Source organism: Podarcis melisellensis, assembly GCF_964234715.1.
Source record: "Podarcis melisellensis genome assembly, chromosome: 12".
NCBI lineage: Eukaryota > Metazoa > Chordata > Lepidosauria > Squamata > Lacertidae > Podarcis > Podarcis melisellensis.
Genome location: NC_138544.1, coordinates 47,212,647 through 47,232,603, shown reverse-complemented (window position 1 = coordinate 47,232,603; position 19,957 = coordinate 47,212,647). Strand labels below are relative to the sequence as shown.

Here is a 19,957-nt window from a genome sequence, read left to right as displayed (position 1 = left end):
TTGGAGAGAAATTAAATTCCATCTCCAATAACGTCTTTTCCTTTCTATCCCTTTTAATAAACAGCATATTGTGGCGGGGGTGGGGGTGGTAAAAATTTAATCATTAAAGCACCAGCCATTGTCCACCTCTGACAGCAGTGTATATTCCATTGTCTGCTTCATAACATATCCTTTTATAAGAACTTGCCCTCTCGAATTGAAGTCAGTCTGAGGACAGGTGCATTATGCCTGTATTTTTTTCCTCTGGATAAATTTCTCAGAAGACAAATGGCAAGCTGCCCAGGACTATGCAGGCTTCCAATAGTATCAGAAATTTTTCTCTGTACTGAACATGTTTTTCCTAGTGAGAGAGGTTGTGACGGAGGAGGAAATAAACTCTGACAACTGATAAAACATCCAGAAGCTCCCCATGCCACAGTACGCTGTCTATTTCAAGATGGCTGCTGGTGGATTTTGTAAGACGATCAGACAGAAAAGAAATATAACTTACCAAGGAAAACATTAACTTAGACTTCAGCTTACATACTGTAGAAAACTAATAAAAAATGGTAGAAAGGAATGCAAATAATTTTCCCCCATAATGATACCATTTCTATCCTAATCTGTAACAAATTTGAAAGCATTCCTATCACATCATTCACTTCTCAAAGAAAGGAGGGCTCCTCAATTAGAAGAAGAAGAAGCAGAGTTTGGATTTGATATCCCGCCTTTCACTCCCTTTAAGGAGTCTCAAAGCGGCTAACATTCTCCTTTCCCTTCCTCCCCCACAACAAACACTCTGTGAGGTGAGTGGGGCTGAGAGACTTCAGAGAAGTGTGACTAGCCCAAGGTCACCCAGGTTACCCACACACTCTGTACTTTGAAGGATAGCTTCACCACTTCTGCCCTGGGAAAAGCAAAAACTGTGGAGCTACACTCCCATATATTCCTGCTTGACTTGACCAATTGAAATTTGCACTTTGTTTTGCTAGCCCTGCTGTACCTGAACCCATACCTAGCACTGCCCAGATTAGAATCCTGCCTGGCTGAACATTCCACCTAGAGCAGAACAGCTCGCCTCTAATAGACCAATTGTGTGCCCCTGCCTTTGCCTTGCCCATCCCACCAATTCCGAAGAAGCTGAGTCTGACAGACAGAAAGGGCAAGACTAAGAGCAACTGGGCAATTGAAAAAGTAAGTATTGATAGTCTGTCAGATGACCTGCAAGAAAACCAGTGGAGTTTGGGATGGAGGATGTGCTAAGAGCCAGGTGCAAGAATTATCTGGCATAAAATTACGAATGGCTATTGACCATCCATGAGAGATATTATACATCATAAAGCCAATGATATAAGTGCCCAAGGTTTCACCATTGCTGCTGAGTGGTTGCTCAAAGATGCAGTCTTCTAATATCAGTGATTATACCCTGCAAACAGCTTCACTGGATTTGGTGGTGGGCATGGGTGGGGGGGTGGAGGTGAGGGAAGCCATTTAACTTTTGTCTCATGTGAAACGACATGTTTGGAAGAAAATGAGGTGCTATTTGAAAGGGCTACCATAAAGCCCTGGTAAATTGTACCCTTTGATGAACATTATTGTAGGAAATGTCTGATAAGGACAAATAAAACCCTGTGATTTATGAAAGAAGCTAAATGCCATGGATATCTGTTGAGGAAGCCAGCTGGCACGTCCTCCTGAAATGAAGAACAGTTTCTTCCAGCAGTAAGCTGGTACTTTCACACATCACAAAATCTGCCCACCAAGGCGGCCTCAGAGCCAATTGTGTCACATGAGAAAGCAGCTGTTCCTTGACAGGAACCAGGCAAGTGAGAGACGGAATAGAGGCAATCTATTCTATTTTTTCAAGAGCAATTGCCCACATCCAATTAACGCAATGCCCTCAGTTTGTTTTAATACCAAGTCTTTGTTAATTATTGTCCAGTCTTGTTTATCCTATCAAAATGTATGAACAACCAAACATTCAAATACTGATGAATTTACATTGGGTTAAGCAGTGATATGGAACAGCCAGGTAACTAATAGCATGAAGTGGTTTAACGCTGCAGTGTGCAGCACATCTAAGATGGTTTCCAACCCGCTAATGGCCCTGAATTAATGATGCAAGTCAGAAAATTTCCAAAATGTAGAAAAATAAATAAAATCCGCTGCTTTATTTTTCTATAGAAAATTTTCTATTTCAAAAGTTCATTAGCATGAATTAGTGGATGCCAACTAAAAATGAATATTATCTAGTTTTAAAGCTTTTTAGTTTTGTTTACTAAATACAAGTAAAATAAACATACCAAATTGGATACCTCTCTAGGGCATAAGAGAATTTTCTGGCCCTAATGATCCTATGCAAATAACAAATGCAGATGGAGTACTTAACTTTGTTTTTCTTTTTTCCTAAATAAGGACAAAACATTGGCCATTATTTGAATGTATTGGTTGAACTTAAAACTATTTCAAAACCTTTAAAAAGATCGTGTTACCAGTTCATGATACCTAATATTACATTATTTGAATTTCATATTTATCTTACATTGTTATCCTTACTGAAAATTGAAAAAGCAGGGAAGGAGCATCTAAATAACAACAGCAACACCAACAACTGCATCATCACAGTGTAGAAAGGCTATCTTGTCAACCTAAGGGCCATTGCTTGATAGAAAAGAAATGCAATTGTTCGTTGAGTGTTGCTATTGGCTAAAAAAAATTGCAACAATTTAATTACATCCCCCTGGGTTTCAAATAATACTCACGTGTAATGTTATAAAAGGTTTGACTAACATGCTAGCTAACTCATTCACTGCGGGCATCCATTGCTCCTGACTAAATGGTTAATTGGCTCTAGACATTCCCCAAATGACCGTTTCTTTTGGCATAAAAGAATTCATGCAGGCAAACAATAAATAACATCACACATTTTAAGATTATTCAATTGGTCCATCATGAGGTTTATCTCCTGAGCTGTGCATATTAAGGCTATTTAATGAGTCTCAGCACAGAAATTGAGAATGTTTTCCCTTTAAAGCAGCCTGCATGTCAATTTTTATCTTGTTTTTTTTGTATGCAAACCATGGAATGAGATGCCTTTTGGATCCAGCAGGTGCTTTAAACTGGAGCTTAATGAATCTGGGACTCACATAGGTCTGTTTTTGTCTATTACCATCCCCCTTCTTACCCTCTCCAGTAAACAGAAACCACCTGCTCAGGTGATTAACTGTCTTATAGACCTCCAAGGCATAGTCATTTGTGAGGAAAGTCAAGAAGAAAACAGCTCCTCTGAGAAGCTTACATTTAGTAGAACAATGTTATGTGGCTAAAATAGCAAGAATTGCAAACTGGGACATTTATACCAAGTGTCATAATTTTACTTGCAAACCTACAGTTGCTCTGTTCACATATAAACCATTCAGAACTACAATATAATGAACCACCATAAATCTCAAGCCCTGGTGAAAGAATCTTGCTACCACTCGGCAGGCAGTGTGGGTGGCACCCAACTTTTGTAACAATATATAAGTAGGTGGCCCCTCTGAGAACGAGACTATACAGTGGTACCTCTGGTTAGGAACTTAATTCGTTCCGGTGGTTCTTAACTTGAAACCGTTCTTAACCTGAGGTACCACTTTAGCTAATGGGGCCTCCCGCTGCTGCACTGCCACCGCAGGATTTCTGTTCTCATCCTGGGGCAAAGTTCTTATCCCAAGGTACTACTTCCGGGTTAGCAGAGTCTGTAACCCGATATGTTTGTTACCCTAGGTCAGGGGTCAGCAATCTTTTTCTGCTGTGGGCTGGTCCACCGTCCCTCAGACCATGTGGTAGGCTGGACTATATTTTGATAGTAAAATGAACGAATTCCTATGCCCCACAAACAACCCAGAGATGCATTTTAAATAAAAGGACACATTTTACTCATGTAAAAACACGCTGATTCCCGGACCGTCCGTGGGCTGGATTTAGAAGGCCTACGAGCCTTAGGTTGCCTAACCCTGCCCTAGGTGTTTGTAACTGAGGTACACTATATAGCCATTTGGTCTGATCCATCAGTGCTTTTCTTATGTTCTTATGTTGAACGTAAACAAGCATTATCAACTCATATCTTATTTCAGTTTGATATTATGGCCCCAATCCAGCTGTAGTCACACCACGTAACTAGCAGTCTCTGTTTTACATCCTTATTAGCACTGAGAAAGGTGCACACAATCAATTTAGTAGGGTCAGTTGAGGATTATGATTTTGTGTGTTTATGCAGTGGATGCAAATATTTTGCTGAAGCACATATGTTCTTAAATGATAAGGTCCCCCCCTTCCTTTGTTGAATTCTTACTTACCAACTGTAAGGATATTCAACAATGAGATCATAAAGTATTTTTTTTCTTCATTAGGGAACATTGCACTTTGAACCCAGATCTCCAAAACATTTACTAGCTGCTGGTTAATATAAGGCTTGCACATATTAATGAAATATTGGCTTCAGACAGACGGGCTGGCAGACCCTTAACAAGAAGAGCTCCACTAGACACAATTCTCATAAATTCATCTTAGTGAGCATGGGTATCTGCTTATATGCAGGTCAACTGAAAAACTGCAAGGCAAGCTGAGCAGCTCTGACACCATAACTGCTCCCAAGACAATGCTCTCATTTGATACTAGATAACCATTACCCCATGCAGACATTTATTGTGGAATTAATCATTCAAATTCTCCAGATACTGAATGCAGCAGCTATAATTTCTCCTTCAGAAAGAACTGTTTATTAAAGGAAGCAACAGGTGAGTAATAGAGAAATGCTCTGCTGCCTAAAGTGGCAGATCACAGAACCTCAAGTCCAGTAATCTTACAGCAAAGTGGCATTGCTGGGATGCTTGGGAAAAATGCATGTTAGCAGGTGTGTGAAACTCAGAGAAATTTCAGAGAGAATATTTCTTGCTTATTCCTTCCCAAATGTCCACCCAGTTTCTGGCGTCAGGCTGATGGTGAAAACTAACTAACTAACTAACTAACTAACTAACTAACTAACTAACTAACTCATCCTTACCAGAAATGGGGGGTGGGGTTTTCTGCTATGAATCAAAGCATACCACAGAACACAAAGCTATGTGAGGACAGACAGCCACATACGAACTTCCACCAACAGGCCAATGAAACTAAATATACGGTAGTTTGATTTAAAGCAAACATTGCCATATTGCATGGAGTCTGTGACTGAACTGTCCTCTCAACTTATGCCTTTTAAACTGCAATGAACAAATTAAAAAACATAAACTCTTAAATGAATGGACAAGAATAAGAGCCAAAAATATATTGGGTTGTATGTTATCCTCAAGGTCCCAGGCCTCAGAGAGGTTAGGCTGGCCTCAACTAGAGCCAGGGCCTTCTCGGCTGCGGCTCCAATCTGGTGGAACGCTCTGTCACAAGAGACTAGGGCCCTGCGGGACCTGACATCCTTCCGCAGGGCCTGCAAGACAGAGTTGTTCCACCAGGCCTTTGGTCAGGGCGCAGCCTGACTCCCTCCTCTGGCAACCTGCACAGAATCTTGCTTAATTAGTTGCCATTAATTCGATTTTAATTGATTTTTATAATGAAATATTTTTAGAATGTGTGAATATCTGATAGTTTGATAGTTTGATTGTTGTTAGCCGCCCTGAGCCCGGCTTCGGCTGGGGAGGGCGGGATATAAATTAAAAATATTATTATTATTATTATTATTATTATTATTATTATTATTATTATTAAAGCAGAAGTCCACTTGTACAAGGAAGCTCTTCTATATCCTGCTCACCCTGAAAAGACTTCCCAGAGAGTTAGTGGGCCCTTCTGAAAGGCCTGGGATGTGATGTCTGAAGTTGCAGTAGGAGAAATGAATCACCCAAAACCAGGATGAAGCAGCTTGCACAACGTCCCACTCAAGCAAGCTGTCTCTGCCCAGTGTAAAAGCACCAAAAGTGAGAACAAAGGACACCAGACATTTCTTTAAAGCAAACAATTATTCCCTCCACCCACCATATTCTTCTGTTGTGGGAAGAGAGGAGATTGAATGAAATTTCCCTCTACATCATCAGGTCACTTGACCCTTGTTTATTTTGCTTTTGCTACAGGGCTCTTAGTCCACTGGGATGATTTTTATTATTGTAAATGTAGACAGAACACAAGCAAGTATACCTGAAAGAGCATCTCTACCCCAATTGCTTTGACTCTCCTTCAAATAAACAACTTTCTCCTTAATATTTAATGTTTCTTTGCTTGGAAAAATAGTAAATATTCGAGGACTAAGCGATGAGGTGCACTGCTTCAGATGTAGGTCTATGAGATAATCTTTTTATATTGCAAGATTTACTGTACCAACTGAGATACTTTTACGTTTCATTTCATTTACTGACAGCTCTTTCATATAAATTGCTCCATTCCCTCTGTGGATTGATTTTACTAAACTTATCTCAGCTTCCTGCTTATCTGCCTGACTTTGATGCATAGGGAGAGAGATAATAAACCTGTCATGGTGCCTTCCAGTAACTTTAAGGTAAGAAGATGCACAATATGACTATTCTGCATTAATATAGTACAAGGTTCACTTAGCCAATATACTGATGCAAACGCTGTTTCTGAAATCAGATGTTGCAACTTGATAAAACCTTCTCCAGCTTGATCCCAGCAATTATTATGAGAATAACTATGATCTTGTGTGTCATGAGCTATAGACAAAGTAAAAAACAACTTGTAATATTATGGATAATATCATTTATCTGCGTATTTGCTACCAATAAATAGTCCAAAGCAGTATATTGTACCCTGGTTTGAGACCCTAGTAGTGAAGAACAGGTATCAAATTTCTTAAACAAACATTAAATTTAAAAAATACTAGTTAAAAAAACCCCTAGCAATCATACAAAAGTAAACTAGGTCAAAACAATAACAGCTACAAAAAAGTGACAATCAAAGGTCTTCTTAACCTGTTGGTTGGTAAAGCAGCTATGGCCACAGCAAAACAATAAATCCCCTTCCCACAAACACATTTAAGAGGCTATAGAATATTAATCAGCCAAAGGCTTGACTGAAGGGGAACATTTTCACCTGGTGGCTAAAGGTATATATACAGTGAAGACACCAAGCAAAGCTCCCTGAGGAAAGCATTCCACAAAAGGGAAGCCACTGCAGAAAAGGCTTATTATCGTGTTGCCACCCTCCAGACCTCACATGGAGGAGGCACATGAAGAAAGGCCTAGATCAGGGCGATATCAGCTTCTCAACATTGCAGTATATCACCAGCCAAACATCGCAGTCTGGCAGTAATAATAATAACATTAATAATTTATTTATTTATACCCCACCCATATGGCTGGGCTTCCCCAGCCACTCTGGGCGGCTTCCAACAAAATATTAAAATACAATAATGCATCAAACATTAAAAGCTTCCCTAAACAGGGCTGCCTTCAAATGTTTTCTAAAAGTCTGGTAGTTCTCTTTTACATCTGGTGGGGGGGTGTTCCACAGGGCGGGCGCCACTACCGAGAAGGCCCTCTGCCTAGTTCCCTGTAACTTGGCTTCTCTCAGTGAGGGAACTGCCAGAAGGCCCTCGGCGCTGGACCTCAGTGTCCGGGTAGAACAATGGGGGTGGAGACGCTCCTTCTGATATACCGCCATGTTGAAAAACAAACTGAATTGGCGAGGCACCGGGTGAAATTGCACAGCTCTCATAGTGGGAGCTGAGGCAGCCTCACCCCAGCGTGCTGGTGAAACTGCCACTGCTCCTGAGTTCCTCTACTAGCAACGCTCGCTGGAGGAAGTCGCTGGCAGGGGAACTCAGAAGAAGCAGTGGTTTCATCAGCGATATACTGCTGAGAGAAACCGACATCATGGTCTGCTCCTCATACTGGTCCTGGGCGATATATTGATATATCATCCTGGCCTAGAAGAGGATCACAAAGTCTGGGTCGGTTTATATGAGGAGAGGCAATTCTCGAGGTTCTGTATAACCCAGCCATTTATAAAGATCAATTGTGCAGTGGTACCTCGGGTTAAGTACTTAATTCGTTCCGGAGGTTCATTCTTAACCTGAAACTGTTCTTAACCTGAAGCACCACTTTAGCTAATGGGGCCTCCTGCTGCCACCGCGACGCTAGAGCCCAATATCTGTTCTTATCCTGAAGCAAAGTTCTTAACCTGAAGCACTATTTCTGGGTTAGCAGACTGTGTAACCTGAAGCGTATGTAACCTGAGGTACCACTGTATATTTCATGAGGTGTTTCCATTGTTTGTAGTTTGTATGGATGGTTTTATTGATCATTTTGTTGAACTGATTTTATTGCTCTTAAGGGTCTGTGTTTTATTCTTCTTTTACACAGTACACTTCATCAGCGGCTTCATGCCTTGAAGTGGGGTATAAACATGTCTAATAATAATAATGCGCAGCTCTGTTACCTTCTGTCACAAACAAATCTCTAGCCACATATACCTATTCCTATTAGAGAGCATCACTGCTGCGCAGATTTCATTCCTTCGCCACAGAGCCTTTTTTTAAAAAAAACTGAATTTTGAGGCCAGCTATCTGGGAGAAAATAAATAGGCTTTTATCATTGGTAGAAAGTGTCACTCCAATGACATTGTAAGTCAAGCCTCCTTCAAATCTAAGAATGCTGTAACAAGTTAGGTTTACAGGTTGGTGTTTTCACTTATAAATCTAGACTTGTAAATATCTATTTGGCTTATTATCTCTGAGGAGATTAAGAATCATCTCAAATAACTACCCAAGACAGCTTTTGCAAAACTGTTTAGGCTATCACTATGACATAAATAAATTATACAGATATGTATAAGCAGATAAGCCAGTAAATATTTTCTGGACTTGCCTGCAAGGTTATATTAATTGTTCTCCTGAATCCTAACAACCCCATGAGGTGGGTCACTGTTAATCCTGCCTAACAAATTAGTACTAAGAGCTCAGTGCTCAAGGAGGATCTGAACACAGGTCTCCCAGCTCCAGGCCCAGCACTGTATCTATCAGACCACATGCCCATTTAATTCAGACCTCAGTTTATTTAATTCAATTCCTTTGAAAAGTCACAGTAAACGCAAACGATGCCACCAGCTTATACCAGAAAACAGGATACACACTGCACTGCACGGAACAGCAGATTTTGTTTAGCAAATGCTTAATGCCATTGTCATGGTTTCAGATTCTCAGCTTGCAATGGCATTACTAGCATTACCATAAACGTATACCTACTTTCAGCTTATAGAATCTGTATGGAACTTTACATTGGAACAGATCCAATATGGTTCTAGTGCTATATGTCAGCAGGACGAGGTAGCAATTTATGAATTCTAGTAGAGAAATGTACTCATAGAGTCAAGTGGGTAACACTTGCAAAGAGTTTAGCTTCTTCCCTTTTTCCCAGAAGCTTCAGCAATTCAGCTGGCAGCCGGCAGCCAAAGAGGTGGCACCAAGTCGGTGTCAGAAGTTTGATGTCATTGCACCATGACTTGGATAAGGATGCTAGGTTAGTTTGAGGTAGGGTGGGGTGGAGTAGAGTGGAAGTCCATGTGGAAGAACCAAGGAGGTTTGAGAGGGTGGATGCAGAACCAATGGGGAATTATCTGTTGTTATATAACTTTTGTAAACAAGATTTCCTGGCTAGAGCATCGAGTCTAAAAACAACAACTGACTGCAACATCCAGGTTAATTTTAGTGCTTTTGTTTTTTCTTGTCCTGCTACTTCTTGCTTTGTCTGACATCTTGCCTGGAAGCGTTTGAAGAATTTGGAAGCTTGCCACTTTCAGAAACCTTTTCTTAATCCTGATAAAGATATTGCCCAACTATGGATTTGGGACTTCTTTTTCTTTGCTTCTTCTTTTTCTTTGCTTTTCAAGTAGAGGAGGAGGAGGAGGAGTTTGGATTTGATATCCCTTTATCACTACCCGAACGAGTCTCAAAGCGGCTAACACTCTCCTTTCCCTACCCCCCCCCCCACAACAAGCACCCTGTGAGGTGAGTGGGGCTGAGAGACTTCAGAGAAGCGTGACTGGTCCAAGGTCACCCAGCAGCTGCAGGTGGAGGAGCGGAGACGCAAACCCAGTTCCCCAGATTATGAGACTACCGCTCTTGACCACTACACCACACTGGCTCAGGATAGTTTTTAGCTATCAGGACTATTGTTTCCCAGAATCAGGCTGCCTTAGTGATATAAAATGAACAGTTGAGGCCATGACAATGAAGTGGACTGGTAAAATCATGTTTTTACCCTATGGTTCATCCAGAGGTACACCAGATAAGTTATGCCTGGGATACAGAGAGTGAGCCTAACCCATGAGAGTGGAATTGATCTGAGACTTTCCTCACAACTCTCGTTGCATCCGTATGTGATTGTTATACCGTGTGGAGAGTTTTGCCTGTTTTGTTTTCATCCTATGTGACGAATCACTACAAATAGTAGTTAAATAACTGTACTGACATCTGCTTCTAAGGAAATTTGATTTTGCAGTAAAAATGTGACTCTTCTTTGCTCTGATAAATTGAAACCATAATCACAGTAGGAAAATTGCATCTTCATGTACCGTAAGTGCTTCCTAGTTGTGAGATCAAGATCAGCCCAAAATATTTTGCTGCCAAGGCAAATGACAAGACGGTGCCTCCACCACTGCATTTCCTTAACCAAAGGGCTGGCAGCTAAATTTTCCTTTCAACACTGGCAATAGGACAATGCACTAAGGGTAGCAGGTTTATTTAGGACACAGGGTAGCACGGCATGACATACACAGCTCTGACCTCCAACACCTTACTGCAGCACTCTGCCCTTCAGCATCTGCTGCCTGAGGCAACCACCTAACTTTGCCTTATGGTAGGACTGGCCCTGTGTAAGATCACAAAAAGGTGCCCCATGGATAAATGAACTAAAGTTTATAGTAAGAGCTCTGTTATACTGTGCTTGGGGATATCCCTAGAATGTCTACTGTTATACTTGGAAGGATTCTGTAACTTGTACCAAACAAGGTTTCTTCTGACAACTGCAGGTTGCTCATATTAGGCACTACTGATTCAACACTGCACAACTGTTTATTCAATCTCTGAGGGACACAGTTTCTTCAAATACAATTTCAGACATTAAACTATGTCTTCCTGCAAGAGGGTTAGCAATTATCAATGAGGCTTGACTTAATGATACAGTGTGCATCAGCCACTGTAGCTTTTCTTGCTTGGCCCCATGCAATCAGATCTCATCTATACAATCCTAGTCATGATTCATGTAAATAAGATTTTCAGTAACTGTGTCCTTGATATATAAAAACTGCCCTAGCATTACAAATACTGTACTCTGTTGAGAGAAAGAATAGATAGTATGGCTTCTAAAAGGTAGACCAGGAAATTAACAAGAACAACAAAATTATCAGGGGGAAATCATTAGTGTGCTCTGTATTGACAATTCATATAGGTCTCAATGATTTTTAAAATAATTGTTATTTTTTACACACACAAATCTCCTACATCAGGGGTAGTCAAGGTGATGCTCTTCAGGTGTTTTGAGCCAGAACTCCCACCAGCTCCAGCCAGCATCGCCAGTGTTCAGGGACAGTGGAAGTTGTAATTCAACATGTCTGGAATCGAAGACACTTGGCTAGCAATGTGGGGATAAAACTCCTATTCATAAAATATCAGCTAACTATAAAGAACTGTCATTGAAGTTGATTCATAAATGGTACGTGACTCATAGGAGGCTCTTGAAGATGAATTCATTTGTATCCACAAGGTGCTGGGGGGGATGATCAGAAAGTGGGTTGTAGCTCCACCTACAGAGTGGTTCTACTAGAGTGCAATAATTCTGGGCTACGGTATTCAGAGAAACGGATATGATCTTTAACTGCCACATTATCCCAACTTCTCAATTAGCACATTTATCTATATTTGACAAGGATAACAAAAAAGCATAATAAACATTTGATAGTGCAGCTGCTTACAGCAGCTAGGATGGACCATCACACAGTTTGGGGGGGGGATAGGTGAGGCCAATCTTACTACTTAGGATCATAGAACTGTAGAGCTGGTGATTCTCACTGTCCCTTCCAACTCCAACCCCCTGCAGTGCAAGAATCCTGCCCACAGCCATACCTGAGTAGACTCAAACACCAACCTTCTGATGAACAAAAAACCACACCGACCCATTGTGCCACAGAGAACATCCACCTTGGTACAGTAAAGTTTGCCCTGCTGGAAAAACTAACTAATAAAACTGATAGTCATTAGATGCCAAAGGGGGGAAGGGGATGCTTTTGTACTTGTTTGGTCTGACTGTATTTCATTTGTAATCAAGGAAGAACAGGGCCAAGAACCCTGCCTATCCTAGGAATGAATATGGCTGATATCGTGACTCAAGGCATTTGAATATTTCAAATACGGTACTTTCACTTGGTATGATAGGGTTCGTGTTTTGTAACCTTGTTTTGTTTAATCATTATGTCTACATTATAAAGTTCTAGTTGCTACCTTTGGTGCATTCACATACCTTTATTTTAACTTGGGTTTATTTTTTGTTTGTATTTGTTCAACAGTGGTCTGTAATTTTATATGTATATCATCACCAGTTCCTGTTTGATCACATTGTATGTTGCAGAATCTCTTAAGTTAACAAAGATCGTAATGATAAAACACACAAACACATCTGGAAAGCAACACATCAATCCACCCAGGCTGTTCTTCCTTCCTCCTTCCACACTTTCTGTGATAAAAACTCATTATTCACATATTTACCAGAGGATATCAATTTTTCAGGCTCATAACCATATGAGGCAGTTTTCTACTAGTGACAGAAATTGAAGTATACGAAATCAATCTGTAAACGAAAAACTCTGGAGAGCAAGACTCAGAGATCTTATTTGACATATTGTCCTGCCATTAGGAAAGCATTAAAAAAAATGCACCACTACCTTACCAACTCTGAATCAGCAGATTTCAGCAAGCCAATAAAAATGGTTTACAGAAGAAAATTAACACTGCATGACTGCTACCACAAGCCACTCAGCAAATGTAAATAAGATAACAGAGCCTTTACAACAAATATAGCCTCTACTGCAAAGATAACAGCGCTTTAGTAGAACACTTATTGTTATAGACAAAAAAGGCTCTATGTGGCCCAGTGGAAATATATGATGCAATGAGTGAAGCTCACCCATCATCTGTTTTCCACCACTCTAATTAATTCTTTTTAACGTTGTCCTTACTTTCTTTCTCTTACAAAACTACTTTTCGTAATTTTACAAAATTACTAAACGATCATTTGGTACATATATACATTTAAAACAATCTAAGTCATAATTAAGAGAGTCCGTCAACAGTTGCATAATTGGGGGTGTCCATAAAGTATGTCATACATCCTAAGGTATTTTTAATACATGCAGGGAAGAAGGCTGGCTGCTTGCTCATAAGGGTTTGCTGCACGTGCGTCAGAGTGGGTGTAAAAGGAGCTGCCAGACTCCAGACCTCTCATGATGTCTAAGAGAGAGTCAGGTAATGAAAGAAGGAGGGAGAAGCTGCCACAACAAAGAAGGAGAGAGTAGCCTGTGTAGAAAGGTATATAGATAGGTACCACCATCATCTCCACCAGTGCCGGCTCTACACATTTTGTCATGGGCACAAAAGTCTGCACTACCACCACCCCTCATCATAAATAAACTTTAACAAATGACTGCTCAGACTATACAAAATCTGTCTTGGGCGGGAGGGAGTTGAAGGATCTCTTAATTCTTACTGGCAGAGAGATTCCACATGCATCGATGTACACATATACAACAAGCTGCTTAGCCATGTGTGCCAGTTATTCAGAAGCTTACCATTTATGCAGATTTCAAATGATTTGCAAAGGTCATCCTCAAACAGGCAGCCTAGGAAGAATGCAATGAAAACACAAAATCAGGATGGTGTAAAAGCAATGCAGTTGCAGTACAGTCCCAACATCTCAAGCTATAAAATCTCAAACTGGAGTCAGACCTTAGTTTGATATGGAGTTTGATATTCTAAACCGAGCAGTACAGAAGAAGCCAAGAGCATAAAGTAAATGTAAAAAATGAATGGGAAGAATACAGAAATATAATACCTGCTACTGAGTGCCTGGTCCCTAAAGGTTCGTTTCCTGAGGCACAGCTCTCATGTAGTATTTCCAGCTGTTATGCTGGGCCTCAAATCCAGAATGTGTCTATGACCATCTTAAGTCAATAGCTAAAAGCTGGTGTCACTGCTTATATACCCAACTGATCACTGCAGGAGGCCCTCTCCTGCAGATACCATCTCATCAAGAGGTCCATTCAATACAATGAACGAATTGGGCTTTTAGTGTAAACACCACCTACCCTTGGGAACTTCTTCCCATTACATATCAGACAGGGCACATTTCTATCATCTTTCTGGTACTTATTGAATACTTTCCTTGGGTGGCCACTATAACAAGGTCCTGTACACAGAAAGACTTTGTATTTTTGGTCAAACTCAGGTGGAAGACATCACTCATAAAGAGAACCAAGAAATCGCTTTCTGAAATCTCTGTTTGCAGAAGCAAACAGGTACACCATGGTAGAAATGGTTCTGTTTCTTCTGAGTGGCAATAATAGCTTTGTAACACAGAAAGTGGCCCTCTGCGCACTGGCTACAACAACAACAACAAAAATCAGGGGAAATGAGTTTGATAAAAGCACTGTAAGTTGTTTTGGGAATTCAGACATTAAGTTTGTGGGTGTCTCTGGTATCTCCTCTCTCTTACCTCACAGATGTTGGTTTATATTATGGATGTGTACTCTCTGTGTTTTTACTACTATTGCTACAAGTTTGCCATGTCTTTCTGCTACAATGATAAACTTATGAACTATGTATTGGCATTGAATGTGTTTTTATATGTTTTCTTGTTTATATATGCTTTTTTTGTTGATGGTTTGATTGTTAAGTTGCTTTGGGATGCTTTATAGGAAGTGTCGTGTAAATTAAATTGATAAATAATAACGCAAGCTAGATCCACCTGGACCAGCAAGAGTTCTAGAAAGCATGCTCACCATCATAGTGATTATGGTGGTAGTCTCAACTCTAGTAGACAAGATGCATATGAAATAATTCGAACCTTATCCCTTGTGGTTTGGAATTTGCATGTGATACACCTATCATATATCAGCTGTCATGGTGGGACATGACATATCTTACACTTGCTGGGGTAGTAAGAACAATGAATAGATGGGAACGAAAAACAATGACAAAAGCGCACCTTTAAAAACATACTTAGCCACAGTATGACAATTTACATTGAAGGCAAAATGTTTTATTCTCAATGTTGTGTTCTCAAATTAAACATGCCCAGAACTGGACTACTTATCTTTCCTTCTAAGTCTTCCCCTCAATCCCTCTTTGTATCTGTCAACAAAATCACTATGCAACCTCTTAATCAGCCATTCATGCAATAGTTTTATCTTTCATTCTTCTATCTTCTTTCCTACGCACATTAATCAGCTGTCAAGTCCTGCCATTTCTCTTTGTTCTGTCTCTCCCCCTCATTCTCCCTCTCTCTGAGCCAATTCTTCTCTGCTACGTCAGCTATAACACTGGTTCATGTTCTGGTCATCTTTTATCTGGCCTTCCTCTTTCAAAACTCAGATCTCCCATCTCTCTATCCACAGCTACCCTGTCAAAAGTACTAATTTATTCCATTGTTCAGACCAAGAAACACCCTTCTTCAGATGCTGTCACTGGCTTACAATTTTGGCCCAAGCTCCTCATTACATCCCTAGCTATGATCTCTACTTATCCAACTCCACCATGCTCAGCTGATTACATGTCTCCAGAATAACTCAACATATTCTTGTTTCTTCCTATGAATAAAGGTATCCCTGAACATGTACATGGTGCCATCTCTCTCCCTTCCTTCAAATCGCCCATCAAAACACATCTATTCTATGTGGTCTCTGATCACAGAATCACAGAATTGTAGAGTTGGAAGGGACCCCGAAGCTTATCTAGTCCAAACTCCAGCAATACAGGAATCCCATCTAAAATATCCATGGCAGGTAGCCATCCAACTCCTGTTAAAAAACCTCCAAGGAAGGAGAGTCCACTACCTTCTGAAGAAGCCTGCTCCACTGTCGGAATCTCCTTTCTTGTAACTTGGAGCCCGATTCTGTCTTGTGAAACATTAGCTACCCTTCCCAGCTTGGTGTCATCTGCGAATTTAATGAACATTCCCTCAATTCTTTCGTCCAAGTTGTTATAAAGACACTAAACATCAATGGGCCCAGGACAGAACCAATGTTTCACCTAACTTGCCACATTTTTCCAGGATGATGAGGAACTATTAGTGAGTACTCTTTGGGTTTGGTCAGTCAACCATCTACAAATCCACCTAACAGTTTATTGTTGTTGTTGTTTAGTCGTTTAGTCGTGTCTGACTCTTCGTGACCCCATGGACCAGAGCACACCAGGCACTCCTGTCTTCCACGGCCTCCCGCAGTTTGGTCAAACTCGTGCTGGTAGCTTCAAGAACACTGTCCAACCATCTCGTCCTCTGTCGTCCCCTTCTCCTTGTGCCCTCCATCTTTCCCAACATCAGGGTCTTTTCCAGGGAGTCTTCTCTTCTCATGAGGTGGCCAAAGTACTGGAGCCTCAGCTTCAGGACCTGTCCTTTCAGTGAGCACTCAGGACTGATTTCCTTCAGAATGGTTAAGTTTGATGTTCTTGCAGTCTATGGGACTCTCAAGAGTCTCCTCCTCCTTCAAAAGCATCAATTCTTTGGCGATCAGCCTTCTTTATGGTCCAGCTCTCACATCCATACATCACTACTGGGAAAACCATACCTTTAACTATATGGACCTTTATTGGCAAGGTGATGTCTCTGCTTTTTAAGATGCTGTCTAGGTTTGTCATTGCTAACAGTTACCTAACACCTAACAGTTACCTATTGCTTTATAAGTCGATATGAACTGCCTTGAATGCACTGTGTAATTAATACTCAGTTTAAATCCCACCAACATAAATATGGGTAGGAATTTTGGGGACAGCCAGTCCCAACTGACTTTTGACTTCCTTATATTGAATCTGCCATTTTTTTGTTCAGGCACCAAACGTAAAGAGATTACTTTGGAACAAGTGTGTAATTCAAATAAGTGATTTTAATTCTGTTCGGTCCCTTTTGCATTATCACCTAATATGTACTCAATACGCACAAGAAAAACTTATTATACAAAGCTGCACCTTCAATGTTTCAACAAAAGTTGACAATTACATGCTGATTAGAATGAGGCATCTGATGCAATTAACCAGAGGATCTATGTCTTGAATAGCAAATTAATAAATTCATGTGTGGCAAACTCTGGTACTGGTTTGCTGGGGAAAGCAGATTAGAAGGACCTCTAAATCCCCTTGAAAAATGAATGATATTTGAACTGAGTTTTACATTAACTGAAGCAGAAGTTATGCATGTTTCACCCAGCAGTCAAAATGCTAATTTAAATACAAATTTATTTTTTGTTATTATTTGCTACAGCATTAAGAAACAACATATTTCATTTTAAATATCATCCACCTGCTAATGGTTAATGACAGTAATAAATCATTACTGAAGAGCAAAGCAGTATCGTATCCTGCAGATCCTTTTACTCACGTCATGCATTACAAACAACTGTCTTCCATCTTCTAGCAAAATACCCACCCTCCCCACCTTAGTTTCCTGCTAAAATAAATGCAAATGCATGCAGGATTTACCTTGTGTCAGAAACAAGCCATACATTCCTCCCCTCATATATCATTATTTTATTGAAAAACACTCAGCTACTCAACCATATCAGTTTAAATTGACTAATTAGTGCAATCTGCTTTAAGTTTGCATATGAAAATGCAAAATTTGGATGAAAAAAGGATGCTGTTTCAGACCAAAATTGGGGAGTTAGAATCCAGCAACATATGGAAGGCCACAGATTCCACACCGGATTTAGATAATGTGATACAGGGGTCACCAGTGTAGTGCCTACAGGTGAGAATGTCCTTACCAATATGTTTTGTGCAACCCACAGAAAGTCTCAGTAAATTTGCCCTCAAAAATCCACAGTGCAATCCTGCTCAGTTCCTATTTGGGCTGGTTCGGCTTATCCTACATTGAACATGCCCTTCCGGTCCAGCGCGACACCGACTCAGGCGGGGATTTCTTCACTGCGGAGAATCCCGAGCTTCTCGGAGGAAAAAAGGGGTTCTGCAGGGCGCAGCGGTCCCCTGAAAAGTATCTGGAGGGTGTGCAGATACACTGGTTCCCGTGGAGCCGAAACGTGGACCTCCCGGACGTCAGGTAACTCCGTTTTTTCGGAGCGAAGAGTACGACGGGGGGAGAAACGGGCTGAGGGAAGCCATAGCTCCCTTCGAGAAAGCGAAGCCCCGAGCCTGAGGGGGAAGCGCCGGATTCTCAGAAAAAACAAATTCGAGTTTAAAAAGGAGGATACAACCCAGATTGGATATTAAAAGAATTCGAACAAAAAGGAGGTTAAAAAGAGAGCTCAACTTCTATCTGAAATCATGGCGGACGCAGAGATCTAGGCAAAGCAGCGAAAAATGTGAGTGTCGCTAGCGGTCGAGCTTTTCTCTCCTTGGAAACTTTCCGGAGCATTTGTAACAAAGTAACTGATAAAAGAGGAAAGTAGAGGGGAGCAACAAGTTACTATATTGCGATTAGCCTGTATATGTTTCGGATTTCCCCAGCCCCCATGCATCGGGAGGCAAAGGAAAATTGTTAGTTTCACTTTTAAAAGCTCTGCGCAACGAAAGAACTTATCGGGTCAGAGACTCCATTGCTCTTTTCGGTGGCTGCGTGCCAGGAGGAAGAAGGAGGAAGAAGGAGGAAGAAGGAGGAGAAAGGGACTATCCGTTTGGCACGGCATTACCGCTTAAACTAAACCCAAACAAATAACTTTAAATTCTAAAACAATCTGGCCACTAGCTTAAAAGAGATTTCATTTTGAACTTAACGGGAAGTGGGGAGGCTTCTTGCTTAGCACCTTCCCTACTTCTCTGTCTCTTCGTTCTTTCTCATATTTTGTCATCGGTTCTTTTTCTTTTTTCTGGACTCTCCCCTCCGATTGCAACCTCCTGGAGGCTGGAAGGAAAATTGCAACCTGTTTTTTTTTTTCTTTCTTTTTTTTATTATTCTTGCCGTCCGGATTCGGCTGGTCTCTCTGGTTTCTTTGGGAAAACTTGCTATTGAGGTGGGATCCCTGTTTGTCGGGAAGAAATTTAATTGGGACTCAACCTACTGTTGCTTAACCCCCGGAACACCCCATTAGCCCGAACTTTTATGGGAATTAGCCCGATTGAGGGCAGGAAGACCAAGAAGGAACAAAAATTTTAAGAGGGTGGCCCCATAATACATGATATGGATTAGCCTGATTGGTGGCAGGAAGATTCAAGACTAAGTACTGATTGGACTGATACTCTGGATTTTGGACTTGGAAGCTGATAACCAATAATTCTAATCTGTGGATTAGCCCAAGTGGGGGCAAGAAGAAGGAACTTTGATTAGGGAGATTGGTTACTGGACACAACTACAATAGGGCCAAAAACAGACTCAAAAGTATAACAGACTATAGAATTTAAGGGGCATTGGGGATTGTATCAGGGGGGACTAATTGGACTCTTTGGTGGAAAGGGGGATAAATAACTGATTTATTTAGAAGAGGGTCATTGATTAAATTGGGTGAAATGTCGCATACACAGAAAAAAAGTGGCGAAGGGGGGACACCGGGAGAAAGAAAGGGATCCAAACAAGAAACAGATTTTAGATCTGAAATATTGAAAATGTTTGGTGAAATTAGGCAGAGTGAAAAGAATTTAGAAACAAAAATAGAACAATTAGATGCAAAGATTGGGAAAATGGATAAGAAAATAGATGAGACGGTAAATGAATTGAAAGGACAAATTAAAGAAGTATCTAAGAGAACCCATGTGCTAGAGGAGGGAATGAAAAAGACCAAA

At 40.8% G+C, this 19,957-nt stretch overlaps 1 protein-coding gene across 1 annotated transcript in view; it reads right to left on the bottom strand.

The window, feature by feature from the left end:
* The window catches only part of PTPRN2 (protein tyrosine phosphatase receptor type N2), a 604,238-nt gene that overhangs the window by 545,414 nt on the left and 38,867 nt on the right, over positions 1 to 19,957 (bottom strand). The window contains exon 2 of the mRNA XM_081882780.1: positions 13,804 to 13,854. Within this exon, the coding sequence (XP_081738906.1) occupies positions 13,804 to 13,854 (51 nt within the window). The remainder of the gene's footprint in view (positions 1 to 13,803; positions 13,855 to 19,957) is intronic.